General features: G+C 36.0%; 1 protein-coding gene across 3 annotated transcripts; it reads left to right on the plus strand.

Annotated features, from left to right (window-relative positions):
- The first annotated feature begins 6,487 nt into the window (after positions 1 to 6,487).
- Positions 6,488 to 20,330, plus strand: si:dkey-5i3.5 (uncharacterized protein LOC565091 homolog). Of its 3 annotated transcripts, XM_048168254.1 has the most exons (4): positions 6,539 to 6,639; positions 7,031 to 7,095; positions 15,448 to 15,938; positions 19,095 to 20,330. In XM_048168254.1, the coding sequence occupies exons 2-4, from the start codon at positions 7,088 to 7,090 to the stop codon at positions 19,454 to 19,456; spliced, it is 861 nt and encodes a 286-aa protein (XP_048024211.1). In that variant the 5' UTR covers positions 6,539 to 6,639; positions 7,031 to 7,087; the 3' UTR covers positions 19,457 to 20,330. The 3 variants fall into 3 exon arrangements, with proteins under 3 accessions (XP_048024210.1, XP_048024211.1, XP_048024212.1); XM_048168253.1 differs by lacking the exon at positions 7,031 to 7,095 and having other exon boundaries at positions 6,488 to 6,639; XM_048168255.1 differs by lacking the exon at positions 6,539 to 6,639 and having other exon boundaries at positions 7,031 to 7,085.
- Positions 20,331 to 21,442: the final 1,112 nt, after the last annotated feature.

Below are 21,442 nucleotides of genomic sequence, written 5' to 3' on the forward strand. Positions count from 1 at the left end.
CTATGGTAATTCATATATATTTATACAAGCTATACATAAAATTACAACTTATATTTGCACAAAATCATGCACGCATGTACTTGAACTAAGTAATGTAGTCAGCTGGTGTCGTGAATTTGTTCATCCTGTAACACGCCGAAACACAGCAACTAGAATTCATAATATTTTCAAATAAATCAAATAAATTTGAAGTTCTGACGACTGTTGAAACGGCTAACAGCACCACATATCCAAGATCTATTATAAACTTGTTGTGAACCTTCTGAGAGCGTTTTGTTGGCCTTCCTCTGGTAGTTGTAGCTGCTGTCACCATAGACTTAAACAGGGCGCGCAGCTGTGACCGGTCCCAAATATGGCGGCGGGCATAGCGGAAGTGACGTCTTTGAAACCCATGTATATGTCAAACATCACATGACCAAACTGGAAAACTGGTCTCATTGCATCCGCTTGTCAGAGAAAGTGTTAATGGCAGTATGAACTGACGGCATATCTATGGACTTTTAAAGTAATCAGCGAAACTACCTTGTTCACATTGTTATAGGTGTTTTATTCTATTAAATATCTAAACGTTAGTGTGAACGTAAGTTTATATATAACTTTATTATATATATATATATATATATATATATATATATATATATATGTATGCTCTTAGGTCTTAAGATATGATAACTTAATTTAGGATTTTTCACAAATTCGTATTACAGAAGCAAATCTTAACTTGATTTAGGATTCTTATCCTATCTAACAAAATCTCATATCCACAAGTTTCCTATGCCCCATGAGGCTTTGCGTCAAACGTGGGAGTGTCTTCCGGTTCGAAGTAAACAAGCTAGATGTGACACTCATTCATTCAACCGTTGACATTCAAGATTTAACGATCCAAACTTGCGAACGTTTGTTTTTTACTTATAGTTTTAAGATTCATTTTCAGCATCAATATTTGAACAATGTTTTACAATAAAAAAAGTTAAAGTAATAGTAATTTATTAATTTATGTTGGGGTGCAGATCAATCATGCTAACCCAGCCAACACACCATGGTGGGGCCCAGATGGGTGTCACCTGGGCAGCCTAACTGGGGCCCAGCCGGTTTTGTCCACGGTTTCCATGGAGGCCCCACATGGTTTATCCCAGATGAACTGAACACTGCTCAGTGTGCACACTACAGGCTGTTAAATGAAACACAGAAACATGCTGGAGTTAATGAGATAATTAGGTGATAACGAGCAGAATCACTGAAGGACAGAGAAACAACAAGAACTACGACTTCAGCCACAGCCTTCGATGAAATCAACTGAAGATAAAAGACATTAAATCTCTGAAGATCTGATTAAACATCTTCACAAACAGCATTACCAGCTTCACTTATCACTAACCAGACTGACTTTATTTCTGACAAACATCTACAAAAGTTGTTATTGAGAATTACCAGAGGATTAGATGTTGATGATTTGTTGAAAATAAGTTTGGTTTGATGTTACCGTGATCGAGGTCAGCGCTTACTTCAGTTAGGCAGTTTGACTCTTAACTATAACTTTCAATGTTTTCTCTGGCTGATCTTGCTGTTTGTTATGGCAAGAAAAGCAAGAAACAATGTGTTTAGCTGTTGTCAGCTGTTCAATGATATGAACCTAATTGTCATCATGGTGTGGCTTTGTTCACTGATCTAATGGCTGAGCTGTATATGAAAAGAAAGTTATTAATTTTTTGCTGGGTCTTCTCCAGAACAGCTAAAAAAAAAAGTTATAAAAACCAGATCAAAATAATAAATCTGAAAAAAAATACAATGTACATTAAATGGTTTAAAACAGCTGCAAGATATAGTCACACACAGACATCAAGAATCAGCGTATGAATCTCAACAATGGTGACATGCTTCATGCTGCAATGCATTCTGGGTGCCTCATACAAAACTCATCCATGGCTCCCAGAATGCATTGCAGCATGAAGCATGTCACCATTGTTGAGATTCATACGCTGATTCTTGATGTCTGTGTAAGTGAATCTTGCAGGAGGTTTGAAGTGTTTAGTGAACAATATATTTTTCAAATTTTCTGATTAAAACATTTTTATTGTTGCAATTCCATAAAAAATTCAGCACAAAGTTAATCACATTTTGCTCATAAAAAGCTCAGTCATTAGATCAGTGAATTAAGCCACTAAATGATGACTATATTTTTATCATTTAGCAACCGACCACATTGTCTCTTGTTTTTCTTGCCATAACAAACAGCCATAGAAAAAATTAAAAGTTATAGTTAAGAGTCAAACTGCCTAACTGAAGTAAGCGCTGACCTCGATCACGGTGACATCAAACCAAACTTATTTTCAACAAATCATCAACATCTAATCCTCTGGTAATTCTCAATAACAACTTTTGTAGATGAATGTCAGAAATATAGTCAGTCTGGTTAGTGATAAGTGAAGCTGGTAATGCTGTTTGTGAAGATGTTTAATCAGATCTTCAGAGATTTAATGTCTTTTATCTTCAGTTGATTTAATCGAAGGCTGTGGCTGAAGTTGTAGTTCTTGTTGTTTCTCTGTCCTTCAGTGATTCTGCTCGTTATCACCTAATTATCTCATTAACTCCAGCATGTTTCTGTGTTTCATTTAACAGCCTGTAGTGTGCACACTGAGCAGTGTTCAGTTCATCTGGGCTAACCCATGTGGGGCCTCCATGGAAACCGTGGACAAAACCGGCTGGGCCCCAGTTAGGCTGCCCAGGTGACACCCATCTGGGCCCCACCATGGTGTGTTGGCTGGGAAATCTAACTGATATTTATATTGACATGAAAAGAAAACGCATGCCTATTCAATTGCGCCTGCTTCCATTTATTTACGATCACGAGAATGCACAAAACAACTCCACTAAGGCTTTTAAATCCAAAGGCTTAAACATTTAGAAATATATTGATAACATACCCTATGTTTACGTCACTTTTCTGAGCCTTTCTATTGATTTTCCTCTAAATTATGCAATAATTGCAGTCCGAGGATGTTTGCGCGATCTCTCCGTCTATCTATCCTGATCCTTTCAGCCAGAGCAACAGAGGGAGCTCATGAGAAGACAACAGGAGTTATGAGTTATACGAGTTAACCGGAGTGTGTGAATCTGTGAAAGATACGCATTTGTCAGGAATCAACAGGCACAGGGAAGAGACAGATAAAACATTAAACCAAATAAATACACGATTATAGTCATATAAGAATTGTCTTCGTTCCTCAAGCAGTCTCTGATATTTTCCATAAACGTGTGTATTTATCACAATAGTTAACATAGGTAGCCTTTAGCATCGCATATATGACAGTGGAAACGCGACTGCCTCTGGCACGCACGACACGTTAGGAGTCAATATAACATCATAAGGTTTTGGTACATCAGTGACAGGTGAAGAACAGACAGCGGGTTGTTCATGTATTGCAGGGTCAGGATGCTCATGTCGCAGCACTTTTGTGGAAGGTCAGTAAAGTAAAGGGCAATTAAGGGCAGGGAAACTGTTTATTGTATCGTGATACTATTAACTAATAATGTAGTAAACTGAGATGTTGTCCCTGAGCGCCGTAACGACATCTCTCATAAAGATTTGCAACTTTGCAAAGTAAACAATGATCCAAAAAACACTTAGCCTCTTCGCTAATTAGCACACTAAATACCATTGTTATGCTACTTCCGCCGCCTCACCGGAAGTTGTACCCACGTTCTCTTTTACAGTAGCGCCCCGCGGAAACAGATGGATAGTTAGGAAATCTTAAACCGCTCCATCGAGTTTGGTAATCAACTGTCAGGTCTGTTACCAAGCAACCAACAACACGCAAACTGATTCTGAGGAAAACCTAAAATCAAAATGGAGAAACAACGGCACGCTTTTAAATTCAGTGTTCCGTTGAAATGGTAAAGCCTGTTTTATTCGGCAAGTTTTCACCTTCGCTTAGGCTACTCATGAAAATAAGGAAATATTTAATCAAAGCGCAGCACATCCTCTAGGTCCTCCAAAAGTCTCTCCACTATCAACCGTCACCTTTTTCTTGTATAATTAATAAATGTAACGCCATTCTCAAAAAAGGCTTTATACTATGATTTTTACCATTGGATTTCAAAAAGGTTTGAAGTTAGGAATGTAACTTTGGAATGCAGTGAAATGCGAAATGTTTTCGCACGAGCTTGCGTTTCTGGTCTGACGCATTCGCAATTTCGCATGCGTTTGAATGGAAGTTAATGGAACGAAAAGTGCAGTGTGACCGCACTTTTAAGAAAAATAAAAACATTTCGCATTTTGCTGCGTTCCAAAGTTCAAGTTTGGTAAACTCTGTCCTGCGAATCCACATCACGTGAAGACGTGCGACCAGTAGAACAGCATCCGAAGAAATTTTGCACGTTCAAAGTCTAGTGTGACCGTGGCTTTAGTGTTATGAATAAGCTGGTGTGTTCCAAAACAATGACAAAATTCGCATTTAGGAGATATAAGCATTCAAAACTTACAGTCTCTCACTTCTGCTAAAATGGATCACGGATTTTCATGACATCACATCGCACTTCAGCTTCTCATCAAACCTTCTGTCCAATTAAATCCTCACTAGAATCTGAAGTCCCTTCCCCTCCTACACTATAAACAGACACTGAAGCTGTGGCTGAAATCTGTAATTTGTTTACACATTTACTAGTTTCTACATGGTGAATGGCACATAGTGCACTATATAGAGAATAGGGAATGATTCAGACAGTGTAAATATGCTTTCCACTGTTGTGAATGATGTCCTTTTTCACGTTAGTATAACGTGACCCGCCGCAGCGCGAGCAGCACAGTCTGCTCTGGTCCAGGGACATGAGAGCTCAGAGCGGATATATACGCGAGTCGGCTCAGACCACGAAAGGTATTGGACCCATTTAAATTCTGCATAGAATGCTGTATTTTAAAGTGATATAGAGGAGATTAGGAGGAGAAATGGTTAGATATTAAAATGAAACAGAGGTTTTACTGAGTTTAATGTCTCTGGCCGAACTGTGATATAAACAAAATGCTATTGGCTATTTAATAAAGGGGTCTTCCTGTTTCAGTTGAAATTACATCAAAACATTGAAAAATGCATTCCAAGACACTTCAGTGGGCCTTTAAGAAGTGTCATTCTGTTGCTTTATTCTTGTTTTATTACGAGCTCTGTCGCGTTCTCACGTGTGATTCCCCAGAGGTTCGAGATTTAGCTTCTCCATGTCAACCTTTCTCGCTCCTTGTGACAACTAACCTACGCTACTCCCACCCACATGCGTCAAAGTTGTCAGAGCAATTTTTGTCTATTTACAGATATGACGAGACACGCATAGACGTAAGTCTGCAATTTCACGCAAAAAGCATCCCACTCTGTCTAAAATTTACATTTATGCTGCGATCCAGACAGCATCCGAAAACTTAGGCAGCTGACTTGTTGCCTCGCTGAAGTAAAATATTTAATTAGGACAATACTAATTTCTTGCTAGAAATGACATTAGAAGTGGAAAATGTTGGTCAAAAATAGGCTTGCTGTGATAGTCGGTGTTACATGGTGTTCAGCCACACACGATTACATCACTTGCCCACCGCGGCACCACCCCCACCATCGTTTTGATTTTAGTAATAAAAATCATTTAGTTCAGTTATGTATACACTACATTTAAAAACGTAACACTTCAACTCAATTCAGCGTGAGCACAGCACAGATCAGCTGCAGGAGTCAGATTTTATTTATCACTTGACGAGAGTGAGGCAAGCTGACTGACAAGAGTATAGGCGACTGACAAGACGATGGCAAAAGATTTGGTTTCAAAGCAAAATAGTTCTCTTTAATATAAGAGAATTTGTCATTGTAGCCTACTATTTTGTAGTGTTTTTCATTAAGAATAATAATGAACCCATCATACCTCCTGCAGCAGGACTAAGGCACATTCACAGGTGATCAGAGACCCTGGGCATCTTTATTCTGGTGTTTTTCAGAGTCAGTAGAAAGGTCTCTTTAGTGTCCTAAGTTATTGTAACTGACCTTGATTGACCTATAGGTGCATGTGCAGTTGAAAAACATGACAAACATTGTTAAAACCCTTTCTAAAGATCTGTAAAGCTTATTTGGATTGTACAAAATTATCTTTATAATATTATCCTGAAAATTGACTTTTTTTTTTTTTTTTTGCAGATTTTTTCATTTTTTCCTAGTTTTTTATTTCAATTTTTAAAACAACAAATCCAGTTCTAGCCATTATAAATATTAATTACATTAAATATTATAACAGTAATTACTCTATGAATGTAACTCAAATTGAAAAGACATTTAAAAATTCAAAACAATTTGTGAAATGAAGCAATGCAAAATGTGAACTTCTGAGGTAATTATTTAAACAGGGCCTTGACAGGACAGGACAGGACAGGACGTGAAAACAGGACATGTCCTGGGAAAACAGGACGTTTGGTCACCCTAATTATTAAACAGCTGCAACTTGAGGAGCATGTACTAATATTTTCTCAAGGACACGCCCACAATAGCAGGATATCATGAATATTCGCGTAAGCGCCACCCAGTGGAACAGAATATATTGTAACACCGGTGCTCGTGCACGCAAGCTTCTTCCTCTGCTCATGAAGAATCCTGTCAGCAATCCTGTCAACAGCAGGTAAGAAACGCACTCGTATCTGTGTTACTGGCGTTTTTTGACATATTGTCGTTAAACGAAAAATATTCGTACACATAGGCTGACTAGTAGAGATCTACGACAGTTTATATAAGGGAAAAAACCGAGGATTTTTTGGAGGTTTTATCCTTTAGTTTGGCGTTGCTAACTTGACAGCTAGTCATGTCAACAAGTAACAACCTCTTAAACTACCACAGGACATATAACTGCTCATAATAGCTCAATATGAAAGGATAAACTGGAGCAGAATTCCAGGATTATATTCCAAACTTGTGTTTTAAAATTTGTTAAAAAATAATTAAAAATAAAATAAAAAGACGCTAATGTGGCAGCATATTTTTGACTGAGCATGATTTCATGTGATTTTCTGCAGCGTAAAATAAAGTCATCATCATCATCATCATCATCAGATAGCAGCAGATGATCAGGCATGATGAGGTTTGGTTTATTTTTAGACTGGTGTTTTGTTTGACATTTTGACTTTGACCGTGGAGCACATGCATAGTAGCTACAAGAAAGTCAAGACCGGCTGATCTTTGGCTTTTCTACATATGGCATAATACAGAGTGAGCCATTTGTCTTTCTTGATCATTTTCAAGGATGTGTTAAAATGAAAAAGGGTAATGATACACAGTCTAATGAACTGAAAATACTCATTTTGAACATTTTGTACTGATCCAGTTTTTGAACTTTCAGCCCAGTTCCTATTGCTGTTTCTCATTCTCATTCAGGATTATCATTATACTCAGCAAATTTTTACTGAATAATTTTTTGGTACTGGATGGCTCTTTTTGTATTATGTGGCCAATTAAATGTTTTATCATATTTAATGCACTAAAAATGACAGAATCAGCACATACATACACTGTGTGCAGAATTATTAGGCAAGTTGATTTTCTGATCATATTTTTTTTCCAAGCACATTTTACCAATTCCAATCCACATCAATCTTAATAACTAATATTAATATTGTATTTAATCATTTATAAGTGATATATAATTGTTCATGAAGGCTGGAAATGAAAAATGCCTCCCTGTAATGCCTTTGACTGAAAAGTCAAAAATTATTAAATACTCATGAGAAGGACGCAATACTAATGCATTTATCTTAGAATTTATCTTCCAGAATCTGGCAGTAAGGTGTGGGAGTTCACTTTTAGTCCATCTCTTATCCTGAAATGTCCGTCTTGCAGAGATGGACTAAAAATGATCTTCCAAAACTTGCTGCCAGATTCTGGAAGATAAATTCTTCAAACAGTGGTACAAGAGGATGTGGTGCTGGTCCTTCAGGAGTCACTCTCAAGCATGTATTTTATAACACTTCAGCTTGTGATTCTTATTAAATGCGGGTCATTTTTTAGGATTCTTTAGCTAACCTAAGTCTCTGAGATCCTGACACCTTGCACTTCTGGAGACTCCAGGTAGGTTGCAGTTCTGGAAAATGGTGGCGCTGGAGACTAAAGGGTACCTGATGGTTTCACACTTAATTCTTCACCTTAATTCTTAATTATTTTGCAGTTAACGTGTCTTTTCTTTTCCACCTGTTTTTGTATGACCCCGCTGACCCAATGAGCATTTTGCTGTCCCTTGGTCATACTTTAACTTCACAGTTTCTAGTATTGCATTAGTTTTGCGTCCTTCTCATGAGTATTTAATCATTTTTGACTTTTCAGTCTGAGTTAAATCTCTTTTTTGGCTCATTTTGCCTGTAAAAGAAAACCTGCCTAATAATTCTGCACACCTGAATATAAGGCATTTTTCATTTCCAGCCTTCATGAACAATTATATATCACTTATAAATGATTAAAAACAGTGTTAATAGTAGTTATTAAGATTGATGTAGATTGGAATTGGTAAAATGTGCTTGGAAAAAAAATATGATCAGAGAATCAACTTGCCTAATAATTCTGCACACAGTGTACAATGCTGTAGATACAGACATGTAATTTAAGGTGGAATGGAAAGCATCAAGTAGCTGGATTCAGACTTGCGAAAGCATGTGAGTACAGTATGTGCTGTGCTCTCACTTGTGTTGAAAGGTCAATGTCAGCTTGAATCATGGAAACACACTCATACCACTAATGTTTTGACATGCATCAAAATCCAAAAACATCTGTGCTTGTTCCCTAATTCTGAAGTGTTTGTTCTTTGACCTTTGACCACAAATTAATCTTTATTTCTCAATCCTGCTGCTGGAGGCTCCCATTTGCAACACATTTTTGATGTCCTTCATGACATGAGATTTTTTAGATAGGAAGCAAATTCTCATCTGTTATAATAAAGTATAATTAAATATGTTATATATTAACAAAATAATTAGCATATTTAAATATGTTAGTAACATTAGGAACCAAACCTAAAATGTATAAGGGATATAGATAAATATGAATTCAACACTGTAAAAATTACATTTATTTATTTTAATTGATATTGTTTGTTGGAATTTGGCATGTAACAGTGACAGGGTGACACAAGAAATGCATAATTTAGATCAGTTTATTGCTGAATATAAAGTCCTCTCAAAATGTGTAAATGTCAGTGTTATCAAATACTTTGTCTAAAAGCTTTATAGTCACCATGAAATCAAAATTTACTTTTTTTTTTTATATAATGCAGTATATATAATATAATATAATATAATATAATATAATATAATATAATGCAATATAATGCAATATAATATTGAATGATAACCATTAAAGTGAATGATTTATTTTAAGACATTAAGCGGGTATAATAACAATGAGGCAATAATAATAAAGTATCAAAGGCAGGGAGCCTAATCATATGGTTTTATTGAAAAAGACTAAAACCGTAAAATAATGTAATATACACATAATATATATAGTCAAACCAAAAATTATTCAGACATTTTTGATATTTTTGATATATATTTACTAGTGGGTGCAGGACACTATAGTTAATGTATGTAAGTGAGGATAGTAAAATAAAGTAAACTGTGACATATTATTCCCAAAAATTCTTCATACAGTGAACTACCAGTAGTTGATAAATATTTAACCAAAAATTATTCAGACACTTTGACCAGAACATGTTTTGCTTAAGTGTTATCTGACATAATTAAGATTAATTTCTTTCTGATACAGTTTAACTCTGAGATCTTATCATATATTATTACCATTTTTTTAAACTATAGTGAATAAACTGTATAAATGAATGAAATGTTCAAGGTGTCTGAATAAATTTTGGTTTGACTGTACATAATTAACCTATGTACATTATGTATTATAATAAATGCCTACAGATGGCACCAACAGCTCGGTGATTGACGATGTAACACTCTACAGTAGGGCTGCACGATTTATCTCGATTAAACCGCACGTGATTTGGCAAAGGCTGCAATTATTTTATGCGCAGCTTGTCAGAGCTGTACGGCTCTGTGATCAGTAGTAAATACTTCTCCATCTGAAAGCCAGAGGGCGCTCTTGCACAGAAACTCTAAATATGCCCTGCCGCAGAAGAAGAGAACACGCATCATATTGCTGTAGCTGAATAAACAGAAGATTGAAACGCTTTGATTAAACGTAACTAGGGTTGCAAAGGGGTGGAAAGTTTCTGGTAAATTTCCGGAAACTTTCCACGGGAACCTAACCTGGGGAATTTTGGAAATATTCCAATTTGGAAACTTAACAGGAATTTACGGGAATTTATGGGAATTAATTCAAAATTTTGGGATATTTATATAAATGTATAATATTTATATAAAATGTATCATATACAAACATAAATATAAACATTTTGTTTGGTCATAACATGAAATTTCTTTTTCACATTCAATTCTAATTTAGTAAATATGTAAAATATTTTTATTGCAGCAATTGTTATGTGTTTATTTCAGTGTCACATGAACCTTCAGAAATCATTCTAATATGCTGCTTTGATACTCAGTTATTGTCAATGTTGGAAACAGTTGTGCTGCTTAATATTTTTTTGGAACCTGTAAAACTTTTTTCAGGATTCATTGATGAATAAAAAGTTAAAAAGAACAGCATTTATTCAAAATAGAAATCTTTTCTAACAATATCACTTTAATATCACCTTTTTATCAATTTCACACATCCTTGCTGAATAAAAGTATTAAATTCTTTAAAAAAAAAAAAAAAAAAAAATTACTGACCCCAAAATTTTGACTGGTAGTGTATATTGTTACAAAATATTTCTATTTTAAATAAATGCTGTTCTTTACATTTTTATTCATCAAAGAATACTGAAAAAAGTATCACAGGTTCTAAAAAACATTAAGCAGCACAACTGTTTCCAACATTGATAATTGAGTATCAAATTAGCATGTTAGAATGATTTCTGAAGGATCATGTGACACTGAAGACTGGAGTAATGATGCTGAAAATTCAGCTTTGCATCACAGAAATAAATTATATTTTAATGTATATTAAAATAGAAAACCATTATTTTAAAGTGTAGTTATATTTCTCAATATTACTGTTTTTTTCTGTATTTTTGATCAAATGTGCATGTTATGGACTGGAGGAATGCACAGTGCATGCAGGGGGTGTGGCCTCAATAGCCCTGTAGTAAGTAGTGTGCTGTGTGAATGTCAGGGTAAAAATTCAACTGAAATCGAATTAAATCTGGTTGTTTTAACCAAAATTATGCTGCAAGATGTTTTGTTTTCAACTACATTTAAGTACCCTGTTATAGGCTAACCTGCAATTTTGCAAATTCCCTGTTTATTCCCATTAATTCCCGTTAATTCCCATTAATTCCTGTTAATTGCCATTAATTCCTGTTAATTCCCATATATTCCCATTAATTCCCATGGAAAGTTTCCAGCTTTGAAAATTCCTGGAATTTTGCAACCTTAAACGTGACTAATAAACACGACTACCTTATTCTGTGTGAGAAGCCACATCGTCTAACAGAAGGAAGCTCAACTTTCGTTATGAAGTGAGTTTGGAGTAAAAACATATTAAATATTGTCTTTTGTTGGACAAGATGTTAATAAATACTTCTCATGTCTGGAAAGATGTTTGACGCATGTTGCTTTTTCAAATGTACGTTATAAGCGAATCAAATTCGCAATGCGATTTATGCGATAATTGCGTTGAAGTTCAATGTTATTTTTTGATAAATCGTGCAGCCCTACTCTACAGTATGATCAAGTCCTTGTTTAATATCGGCCAAACGTTTAATTAAAATGTCCACTTAATCTTTAATATTTGATTAATGCTACTTCCACTATAATTGTAGAACTGCGACACCCACTGTATTTTTAAGTGGTTTTAATATATCGTGCAGTAGGCTTGCTGTGATAGTCGGTGTTACCGGTGTTCATCCTCATCACCGGTTTACATCACTTGCCCACTGCGGCACCACCCCCACTATCATTTTGATTTTGTATAGTAATAAAAATCATTTAGTTCAGTTAGAGAACAGACCCTTCAATTAAAAACTGAACACGTCTGCTCAATTCAGCATGAGCCGAACAAGAGTCGTGGCATAGATCAGCAGCATGAGTCAGATTTCACATCACTTCGCCAATTTTGCCACACTCATGACTGACAAAACGATTATGGAAGATTTGGTTTCAAAGTGAAATGTAAAAGCACGTATTTAAGCGAGTTTGTCATTGTACTGTTTTGTTGTGCAGCCTTTGAAAACCGTATAATAATGCGGTTCATGTTTCTCGTCCGTGGGATGCGCCACTTCCGGTATTTTGTCGGTTAAAATTGCAATTGAGGATTTTTTAATATCGAGTCCTCAAATTTAATCGAGGAATTCTGACGGCCCTAATCTGTGCACATCATTAGGGCTAGGAGAATAAATCGATTCATCTCGATTCGTGGATCGATTCTGAGATTTTCCGAATGCATCGTGATTCTTGAATCAATTCTGAGCTTAGTTTTTAACAGCAGATGGCGCTCTAGGCTAGTTTTTAACCGCACGCTCAAATGCTGACGAAGAAAAACGCTCTTGCGTTCGGGTATGTGTCATAATTTTATGACACAAGATTAATGTAAACAGCTCACTGCAAACACTTTTGTAATTCGCTTCAACCTTTTCGAACTTTATGAATGATTATTTTATAGAAAGTTCAAGTGGTGTGAGTAAGGAATTGGAAGAGAGCAGAGTACGGCTGTTTCTAAAGCACGCAGCGCCATCTGCTGTTAAAAACTAAGCTCAGAATCAATTTGAGAGAGAATCCCGATGGATTCAGAAAATCTCAGAATCGATCCAGAATCATTCAACGATCAACTGTCCCAGCCCTACACGTCATTATTATTATTTCTTTTAAATTAATGTGCCTTCATAATCTTTAATTAAAATAACTTCTCTTTTCTGATGATGTTTATCAGCGAAAGGGTGGGACAAAATGCCACTCCCATGAGATCATAGCAATAGCAAACCACAATCATCCAACAATCCAATCAATCCCTGATGGGCAAAATAAAGTCACGCCATACATTTTTTCTTGTTTGAGAAGCCATTGTACTCTGTGTCACAATAGGTACTATCTATATAGTAGTCAATGAACAACAAACTTGATTAAGAGAATGTATATTTTCCAAGGTTGCAAAGGGGCGGAAAGTTTCCGGTAAATTTCCGGAAACTTTCCACGGGGAATTTTGGAAATATTCCAGTTTGGAAACTTAACAGGAATTTATGGGAATTAATTGGAAATTTTGGGAAATTTATACAGATTTATAATATTTATATAAAATGTATCATATAAAACAAATATAAACATTTTCTTTGGTCATAACATGAAATAACAGTTATTTATTTTTCACATTCAATTAATTCTAATTTAGTAAATATGTATATTAAATATATTTTTATTGCAGCAATTGTTATGTGTTATTTATTTCAGTGTCACATGATCCTTCAGAAATCAGTCTAATTTTGCTGATTTGATACTTATTCGTTATTATCATTGTTGGAAACAGTTGTGTTAGCATGTTAGAATGATATCTAAATGATCATGTGACACTGAAGACTGGAGAAATGATGCTGAAAATTCAGCTTTGATCACAGGAGTAAATTATGTTTTTATGTATATCAATTATTATACCATTTATACCAATTATACCATTATTTTAAATTGTAGTTATGTTTCACAATATTACAGTTTTATTTATTTTTTTCTGTATTTTTGATCAAATGTGCATGTTATGGACTGGGGGAATGCACAGTGTATGCAGGGGGTGTGGCCTCAATAGCCCTGCAGTAAGTAGTGTGCTGTGTGAGGAATGTGCAGGGCAAAAATTAAACCAAAATTGCATTAAATATGGTTGTTTTAACCAAAATTATGTTGCAAGATGTTTTTTCAACTACATTTAAGTACCCCGTTATAGGCTAACCTGCAATTTTGTTCCCATTAATTCCTAGTCTGGGAAAACCCAGCCTGATCTGCCAGCGATTTGATTTCACTCGGCAAGTCAGTCTGGAAACCGTGCATTCACTTCTGCTGCGCTGTTACACTTTTGCGGGAACCAATCACAGACTGGCTTATCCACCTTGCTCCCTATTGGCGGGTATAACACGATGATGATAGAGAAGATACGGCAAGCAGCTTTCAAACTCTATCTGATCTACCCGTCTCTCGCACGACCGTCACTCCAAAATAACAATGCACAATCACAGTGACGCAGATTGTGTTAAGCATTTACCTTATCTGAGAGAAATGTAGCAGAGCGTTGATCCGACAGTCTCTTCACAGGAAGATTACAAACAACGATTAATGACACACAATGATTCTCTGCTGTTATTTTGGTGGTTTGCTTCACAATGTGAGTACAGGACTCTCTTACTTCAATGCCCCTTGATGGTAGACAATATTTTTTATTATTTGTTCTATGTTTCGTCTCCCTGCTTCTTGAATCTCGCGCCGCCTGAGCTGACTGGAATTCTTTTTGGTTGTCATGACAATGACGTAGTTTAGGGCGGCTATATTCCTCGTTCATTTACACTGAACCAGAACAGTAGGCTATCAGAGTCGCCTTTTAACCTCTCGACGATGCTGAATGACTTCTTTAGTTAGCAAACAAATTGCTCGAGTGGGTGTAAATACCGATCACTTTCATGTTTTTTTGCACAAATCGCTTGATGCTGATTGAGACTGTCTGGAGTTTTCGCATCGCTCTGCAAAGTATGTCACCCGGATCGTTGATCAAATTGGTTGAAGGACTATCCAATTGCGTGACTAATGCTCGTTGATCACGCCTCTTGTGCAGTAGGAAATACATAGCAAACTCCCCAGACCAATGTTCAATTTTAAATTGAGCTTGGTCTGGTGATAGCCAGACTAATTAATTCCCATATATTCCCGTTAATTCCCATGGAAAGTTTCCAGCTTTGAAAATTCCCGGAATTTTGCAACCCTAATATTTTCACATAAAAATGTTACATACTTCACCTTTATTTTTTTTTATATTCAGGGTTACATTTCTGATCAAGTATAATGGTGCAACACTTAAATATTTAGTATTTCATAAGTTGTAGATTGCTGTCTCCCAGGGGAGAGGGTTTCTTTACCATGGCCTGAATTGGGTCTGTAAGATTTGAAGACATCCAAAATGTGCAGTGTCAGGACTGAGAAATGCGCTGTTTTAATCGATTCAGACAAATGCAAGAATTCAGGCAATACAGCATGTTGTTCATCCAGAAGATTAGATTTTTCCTTAAGCGGCAGATTTCTAGAGTTCAGGTGTTTTTGAGTGTATTTCTGTGGCAGCAGCGGACACGTGAGTTGAAGGCAGATGTGACGTTTTATAGAAATGAACTTCTGTTCTTTCTGTGCTCTTTCTTTAGTTCACCTGCTGTCATGCTTTCCAAAGTGGTCACCATGGCTGGGGTCACTGCACACAAGATCAGTAAACAGATTACCTTCTTCACCAGTGACGTCGATGGGACTCCTACGGCTAGCTTTTCAACTGGTCAGCCTAAACCTATATTGCTTTTACTGCCCTGGCTAGGCTCTAGACCACAAGCTATTGCGAAATACTGTGAGATTTACTTTAGCACGGGCTTTGATGTACTCGTAGTGGAAAGCGAGGTGAGCCAGTTCTTGTGGCCTCGCTGGGGGTTGGAGTATGGTGGGCGTTTGCTGGAATTATTAGAAAGCGAGCGCTTCTCTCAGCGCCCCCTACTGGTCCATGCTTTGTCCATAGGGGGATATACATTTTCTCAGGTGCTTGTACATGTGGCCAAAGACACCCAGCGTTACCAAGGCCTGACAAACAGGATCAGGGGTCACATCTACGACAGCCTGGTCATGGGATCACTGGAGCATATGGCCACTGGTATGTACAGAGATTGCCGTGTAAATATGTTTATATATAAACCTTTCAGTCTGTACTGCTAACACTTTGGGGTGGATGGTATGAACAGAATCTTGCATCATGGTATGACTATTTTTATATTAGGTACCATTATTTGTGCTGTACATTCAAGTCGTAATGTTCAACAATCAAACTCTACAGTTGTACAAACAATTCTTTCTCTTTTTGACTTCTTTTGACCTACGTCCTGATCTGCATTTTTACATTACCCCAAACATAATAGCTACATAAATGCAGTGTATCTACTACAATATTACAAATGTTTTACAATTGAAAATAACGGTTTTCTATTTGAATATATTTTAAAATGTAATTTATTCCTGTGATGGTAAAGCTGAATTTTCAGCAGCCATTACTCCAGTCTTCAGTGTCACACGATCCTTCAGAAATCATTCTAATGCTCATGCTACATCCGAATAAACTGATTTGCGCAAATTACATTTCTTATTATTATTATCAGTTGAAAACAGTTGAGCTGCTTAATATTTTTGTGGAAACCGTGATATATTTTTTCAGGATTATTTTAATGAATAGAAACATTTATTTGAAATAAAAACTTCTTATAAAATTATAAATGTCTTTACTGTCAGTTTTACATGTTCTTGCTGAGTAAAAGTATTAATTGCTTTAAAAAAAAAACAAAAAAACTTACCAACAATAAACTAAAACAGTGAATTCTCTATAAAATACACCATCATACCACCCAGCCCTAGTAGTACACAATAGATGTGTTGTTTTCCAAACCTCTCTTCTTTGTAATTTAATATGCATGTGTAGGAGTGTTGTTCCTGTAGAGCAACTCCCATAACAGATGCTAAACATGTACTGGACAAATAAAGTTGGCACTACGACCAAATGTTGAGTCATAGACCATATAAATCACTCGGCCTGTGCTAATACTTATAGGTTACTTGATTACTCGTATCATGTTTGTCAGGTTTGATTTTAAACTTGTTTAAAAGCAATATACATTCTCATCCAAAGCTTCACATTTCCCAGAAGTTATGATGTAGGAATCATGCTTGTAAAATAAAGGTTTGGTACTACCTCATCAAAAATAAAACACAATGTACACATAATTCTTTTTAATGTAAATTGTAATGCATAACACTACTACTTGTAAAATCCTTAAAACATTTTTGACTCTATCTACAGTACTTTTTAAAATTTTTAATGTTTTTGAAAGAAGTCTCTTAGGCTCACCATTTTTGATTTAGTCAAAAATTCTGTAAAAACAGTAATATTGAGAAATATTATTACAATTTAAAGTAATTGTTTTCTATTATGATATATTTTAAAATGTAATTTATTCCTGTGATGCAAAGCTGAATTTTCCGCATCATTACTCCAGTCTTCAGTGTCACATGATCCTTCAGAAATCATTTGAATATGTTGATTTGCTGCTCAAGAAACATTTCTTATTATTATCAATGCTAAAAACAGTGATGCTTAATATTTTTGTGGAAATGGTGATATATATATATTTTTTCAGGATTCTATGATTAATAGAGAGAACAGCATTCATTTGATTTTAGAAATGTTTTGTAACAATATATATAAAATGTCTTTACTGTCACTTTTGATCAATTTAATGTGACCCCAAACTTTTGAGACAACAAAGGAAATTAACATTTGAACTCTCGCTTGCAAAATTAGCATCCCCATCCGAGACACAGTCACACTGAGCCGATCACAACTCAGTATCGTCTTAATCTACATTTCCTTTCCTTCACCCCCTCTTCCGCCATCTCTTCTCTCTACAAATGGAGGTGACCTGAAAATCACCCAAAAATCAATAACCGTTATCATACAACACTATACATGTTTGGTATCATTTGAAATGTCCCAGTGCGACTGGTACAAAGGTCTCATTCCTACAAAAGTAAACCAGAAGGTAATAAAGGTTTTAAGAGTATTAAGAGATATTTTGCTTTCGATGGTGCCCACCCCTATTTCTGAGCATTTGATGTTTTGTATCGATTATCTTTGAATTGATTATGTAATAGGCATGATACATTTACCTGACTAATCAATTGTTAAATTTGGTTTAATTCTGACTTATTTCAGAAATTATCGACTCTAGTAGATTACAATAAGTCCATAACCCCATAAATCTGTGCTCAGGTTAGTAACAGACTAAAATACAGTTTAGGTGGAGCAGTGGGGCACACCAACTGATATTTTAGAGCTCCAACTAACACACTGGCATTAGTTATGTATACTTAGACTGTTTAGGCTAATAATGTTTTTTCCGTTTAGAGCAACAGAGCATTGCTTGACCAATCTAAATAGGGGTGGGCCTCAACCTCTGATTATTGTAAGATTATTCTAAGTGTCTGTGGGAAAACCACTGCATGATTATATAAAGTTACCATCAGAGGAAGCTAAATTGGTCAGCCTGATTCTATGGTAATGGTCATGGCCTCTGGTTAAAAATGATTTTACTTTAATTCAGTGTGTTCAGATCTATGGGGACTAAATAACATATTCTAGAATGAGCAAAGTGGGTACAGCCTCTAGAATATTAGTCATCGCCTCTGTTTAATGACCAAGACTGACGAGATTGTGCGTATGAGATCGTATGCCCGGCTGGTGCGAGACTCAAAGCGTTATAGGAATCCGAATGAACGAGTACAATAAGAGTGAAGAGTTAAATAGAATAATCAAATGTGTAGCTAAACTATTATACAAATGACCAATAATCAATTGGCATTCTAAATTAAATTCGAGGTCATAATAAAATGGAGTCCAGATAAAAGTTTAATTGGAATTAAACTACTTTGCCACTGAAAAGAGCGAACGCGCAAGAAACCTTCCACGCCCTATGGGAAACCGTTGTTGGGCCGATTGGGCGGGTCTTACAGTACCATTATCTGTAAGTCTGTATGTTTATCTGCCTACTACCTAGAACAACTTAGCAACCACCTAGCAACACTCTAACAACCACACAAAAAACCCTAGCAACCTTGTAGCTTTCAAACATCAAACGACTCAAGTATTCAAACTACATAAGGCCTAAAAAACTTGATAGAGGAATTTATCCTGATGAACTTTAATTGTCTAGTAGTCACTGAAATCTCTTGCTTAATTCTTTTGGGTTTGTTTTTTGTTGTCCAGGCCTAGGTAAAACCATGTTTCCCCGGATGGAAGGTCTCGTGAGAACGGCTAGCCTTCTGTACTTCCGTGTCTTTAAACACCAGACAGTTGACTACTTTAACCAAGCGATCAGCATTTTCTGGAACACTCCTGTGAACGCACCTGCTCTCTTCTTTTTCTCTGAGAACGATGCACTGTGCGATTACAAGAGCATGGAGAAGATGGTAGAGTTCTGGAGGAATCGAGGCCTATCTGTCGAGAGCAAAAAGTGGAAGGAATCTCTTCATGCAGGTCATCTGCGCATCCACCCTCAGGAATACCTGTCCACCCTGGAGAACTTTGTGCTGTCCCTCAACATGGTGCCTCTAAAGGCCAAAATGTGAATGGCAATCGCCTGTCTCAAACATCAGAAATTGCCTGAAGTGCCTACTTTTGTTACATAGACATTCTCATGGTCTTGGTTCTAATTGAATTGCTTCTGTCTTGCAAAAATGGATTGTTTCTCAAACATCTTCAGTCTATCGAAATATTTATGAGACTACATTAAATGAAAACCATAACATTACCGTGTTGAAGATGTGTAATTCTACATACAATCTGTTGATATGTGACCAATTTGGTTTATAGCACTACAATGGAAATCTCCTGCACTTCCTCAAAATGACTATCTTTACATTGTATATCATTATTTTGTTGTAGATATTTATGATCAACAACAGTAAAAGATTTAGGAAATTCATACCTTTTGTATGTAGTGAGTCATAGCTTATATGACAACATTGACTTAACATCTAACATCTATCTATAGTATGTTCATTTGAATACACTGACTGCCAATCTTGGATCATTGATCTGTTGGCTTCAAAAGGTAACAGCTCTGATATGTATAATATCATGTTAAATAAAATGTATAACATACCGTTTGACACAATCCTGGTAAACCTATATGCATTCTTGTTTTTCTATCAGTGACACATGAATAAAATAAAGGTGGTGTGTTCAGGTACCTATACATAAAATATGGTGAATACAAGTAAAATCGGAGACTTAGGTTTTTTTGTTACATATTTCTATACTTTTATTCTGTATGGTGTAATGGAGATCTGTAGCTATTTAAAATTATGGCATATTTTAAAACAACATCCATGACAAATTATCAAAATGTCCTGCTTTACCTGTATTCACTGTTTGTCAGTGCAATAATAAAGGTTTTTACTTTCATCTAGCAAAAGTCAAATAAATCAATCATTCTTCTTCTTCTTCTTCTTATTATTATTATTTTGGTCTATTTAGTGTAGAAGTCTCACAAAAGGGTTGTTTAAAGGTTCAAGGTGTAAACTTTAGGAGAATCTATTGACAGAAATGCAATATAATATACATAACTATGTTTTCAGTGGTGTATAAAGACCTACATAACCGTTATGTTTTTATTACCTTAGAATGAGCCATTTCTATCTACATACACCACGGGTCCCCTTACATGTTAAGTCGCCATTTTGCGCCGGCATGTTTCTACGGCAGCCCTAAACGGACAATCCGCACTATAGAGCGCGTTTGATTGACTAGCTACTCTCTGCTGTCGACAACATTTGTCCCGTGTTGACCACCATAGCTTCTCTATATTGCAATTTGCAATCTCACCACTAGATGCCCGCTAAAATTTACACAACACCTTTAAGATGAAACATATGACAGTTTGCAGAATTTCATTTAAAATGAATGGCTTAAGTGTTCTTCCTCTAGAGGACGCTTGTCAACTCAAACCGAATGATTAAATGCAGTAGCCTAATACTGTGAAACATAATCTTCAAATAATGATTTTAAAATATTATCATCCAGTAATCATAAACGACTGTGATTGGGCCCTCTCTACCAACGCTGAAAAGGGTAACAGGTACCACATGTCCACCACCTTATAAGTTACTTCAGCAACTGTTGCCGTGGGTTGAATCGACCCAAAATAGCGTTATATTTAGTCCCTGGAATGCGAATTTTACCAGGGGAGCCCCACCAAAAACGCGAATTTTACCCCTCCGAATTTTTACCAGGAGCCTGCCAAAAACGCGAATTTTACCCCGCCTGAATGCACAGTTTCTTCCGGATTGTCGTAAAGCCAGCTCGGGCATTTCCAGTGAACTGTTAGCTGTTCATTCTGTAGTCGCTGTACATCGTCACAAAACCATCAATGGTTGACTTTTTAATGTTGTATTCATATTTTAATGCAGTTATCACATTTACCTAATTTGCCAATAAACCAGTTTTATTGATTGCAATAAAGACGAAGCTATTGGGACCGTTTAAAAACGCCATGTCTGTAATTAGACACGCACACGCATTTTTTCCCCCAGCACTTCAAATGTTATTTTTAA

This window comes from Megalobrama amblycephala, linkage group LG19 (genome assembly GCF_018812025.1).
Source record: "Megalobrama amblycephala isolate DHTTF-2021 linkage group LG19, ASM1881202v1, whole genome shotgun sequence".
NCBI classification, from domain to species: domain Eukaryota; kingdom Metazoa; phylum Chordata; class Actinopteri; order Cypriniformes; family Xenocyprididae; genus Megalobrama; species Megalobrama amblycephala.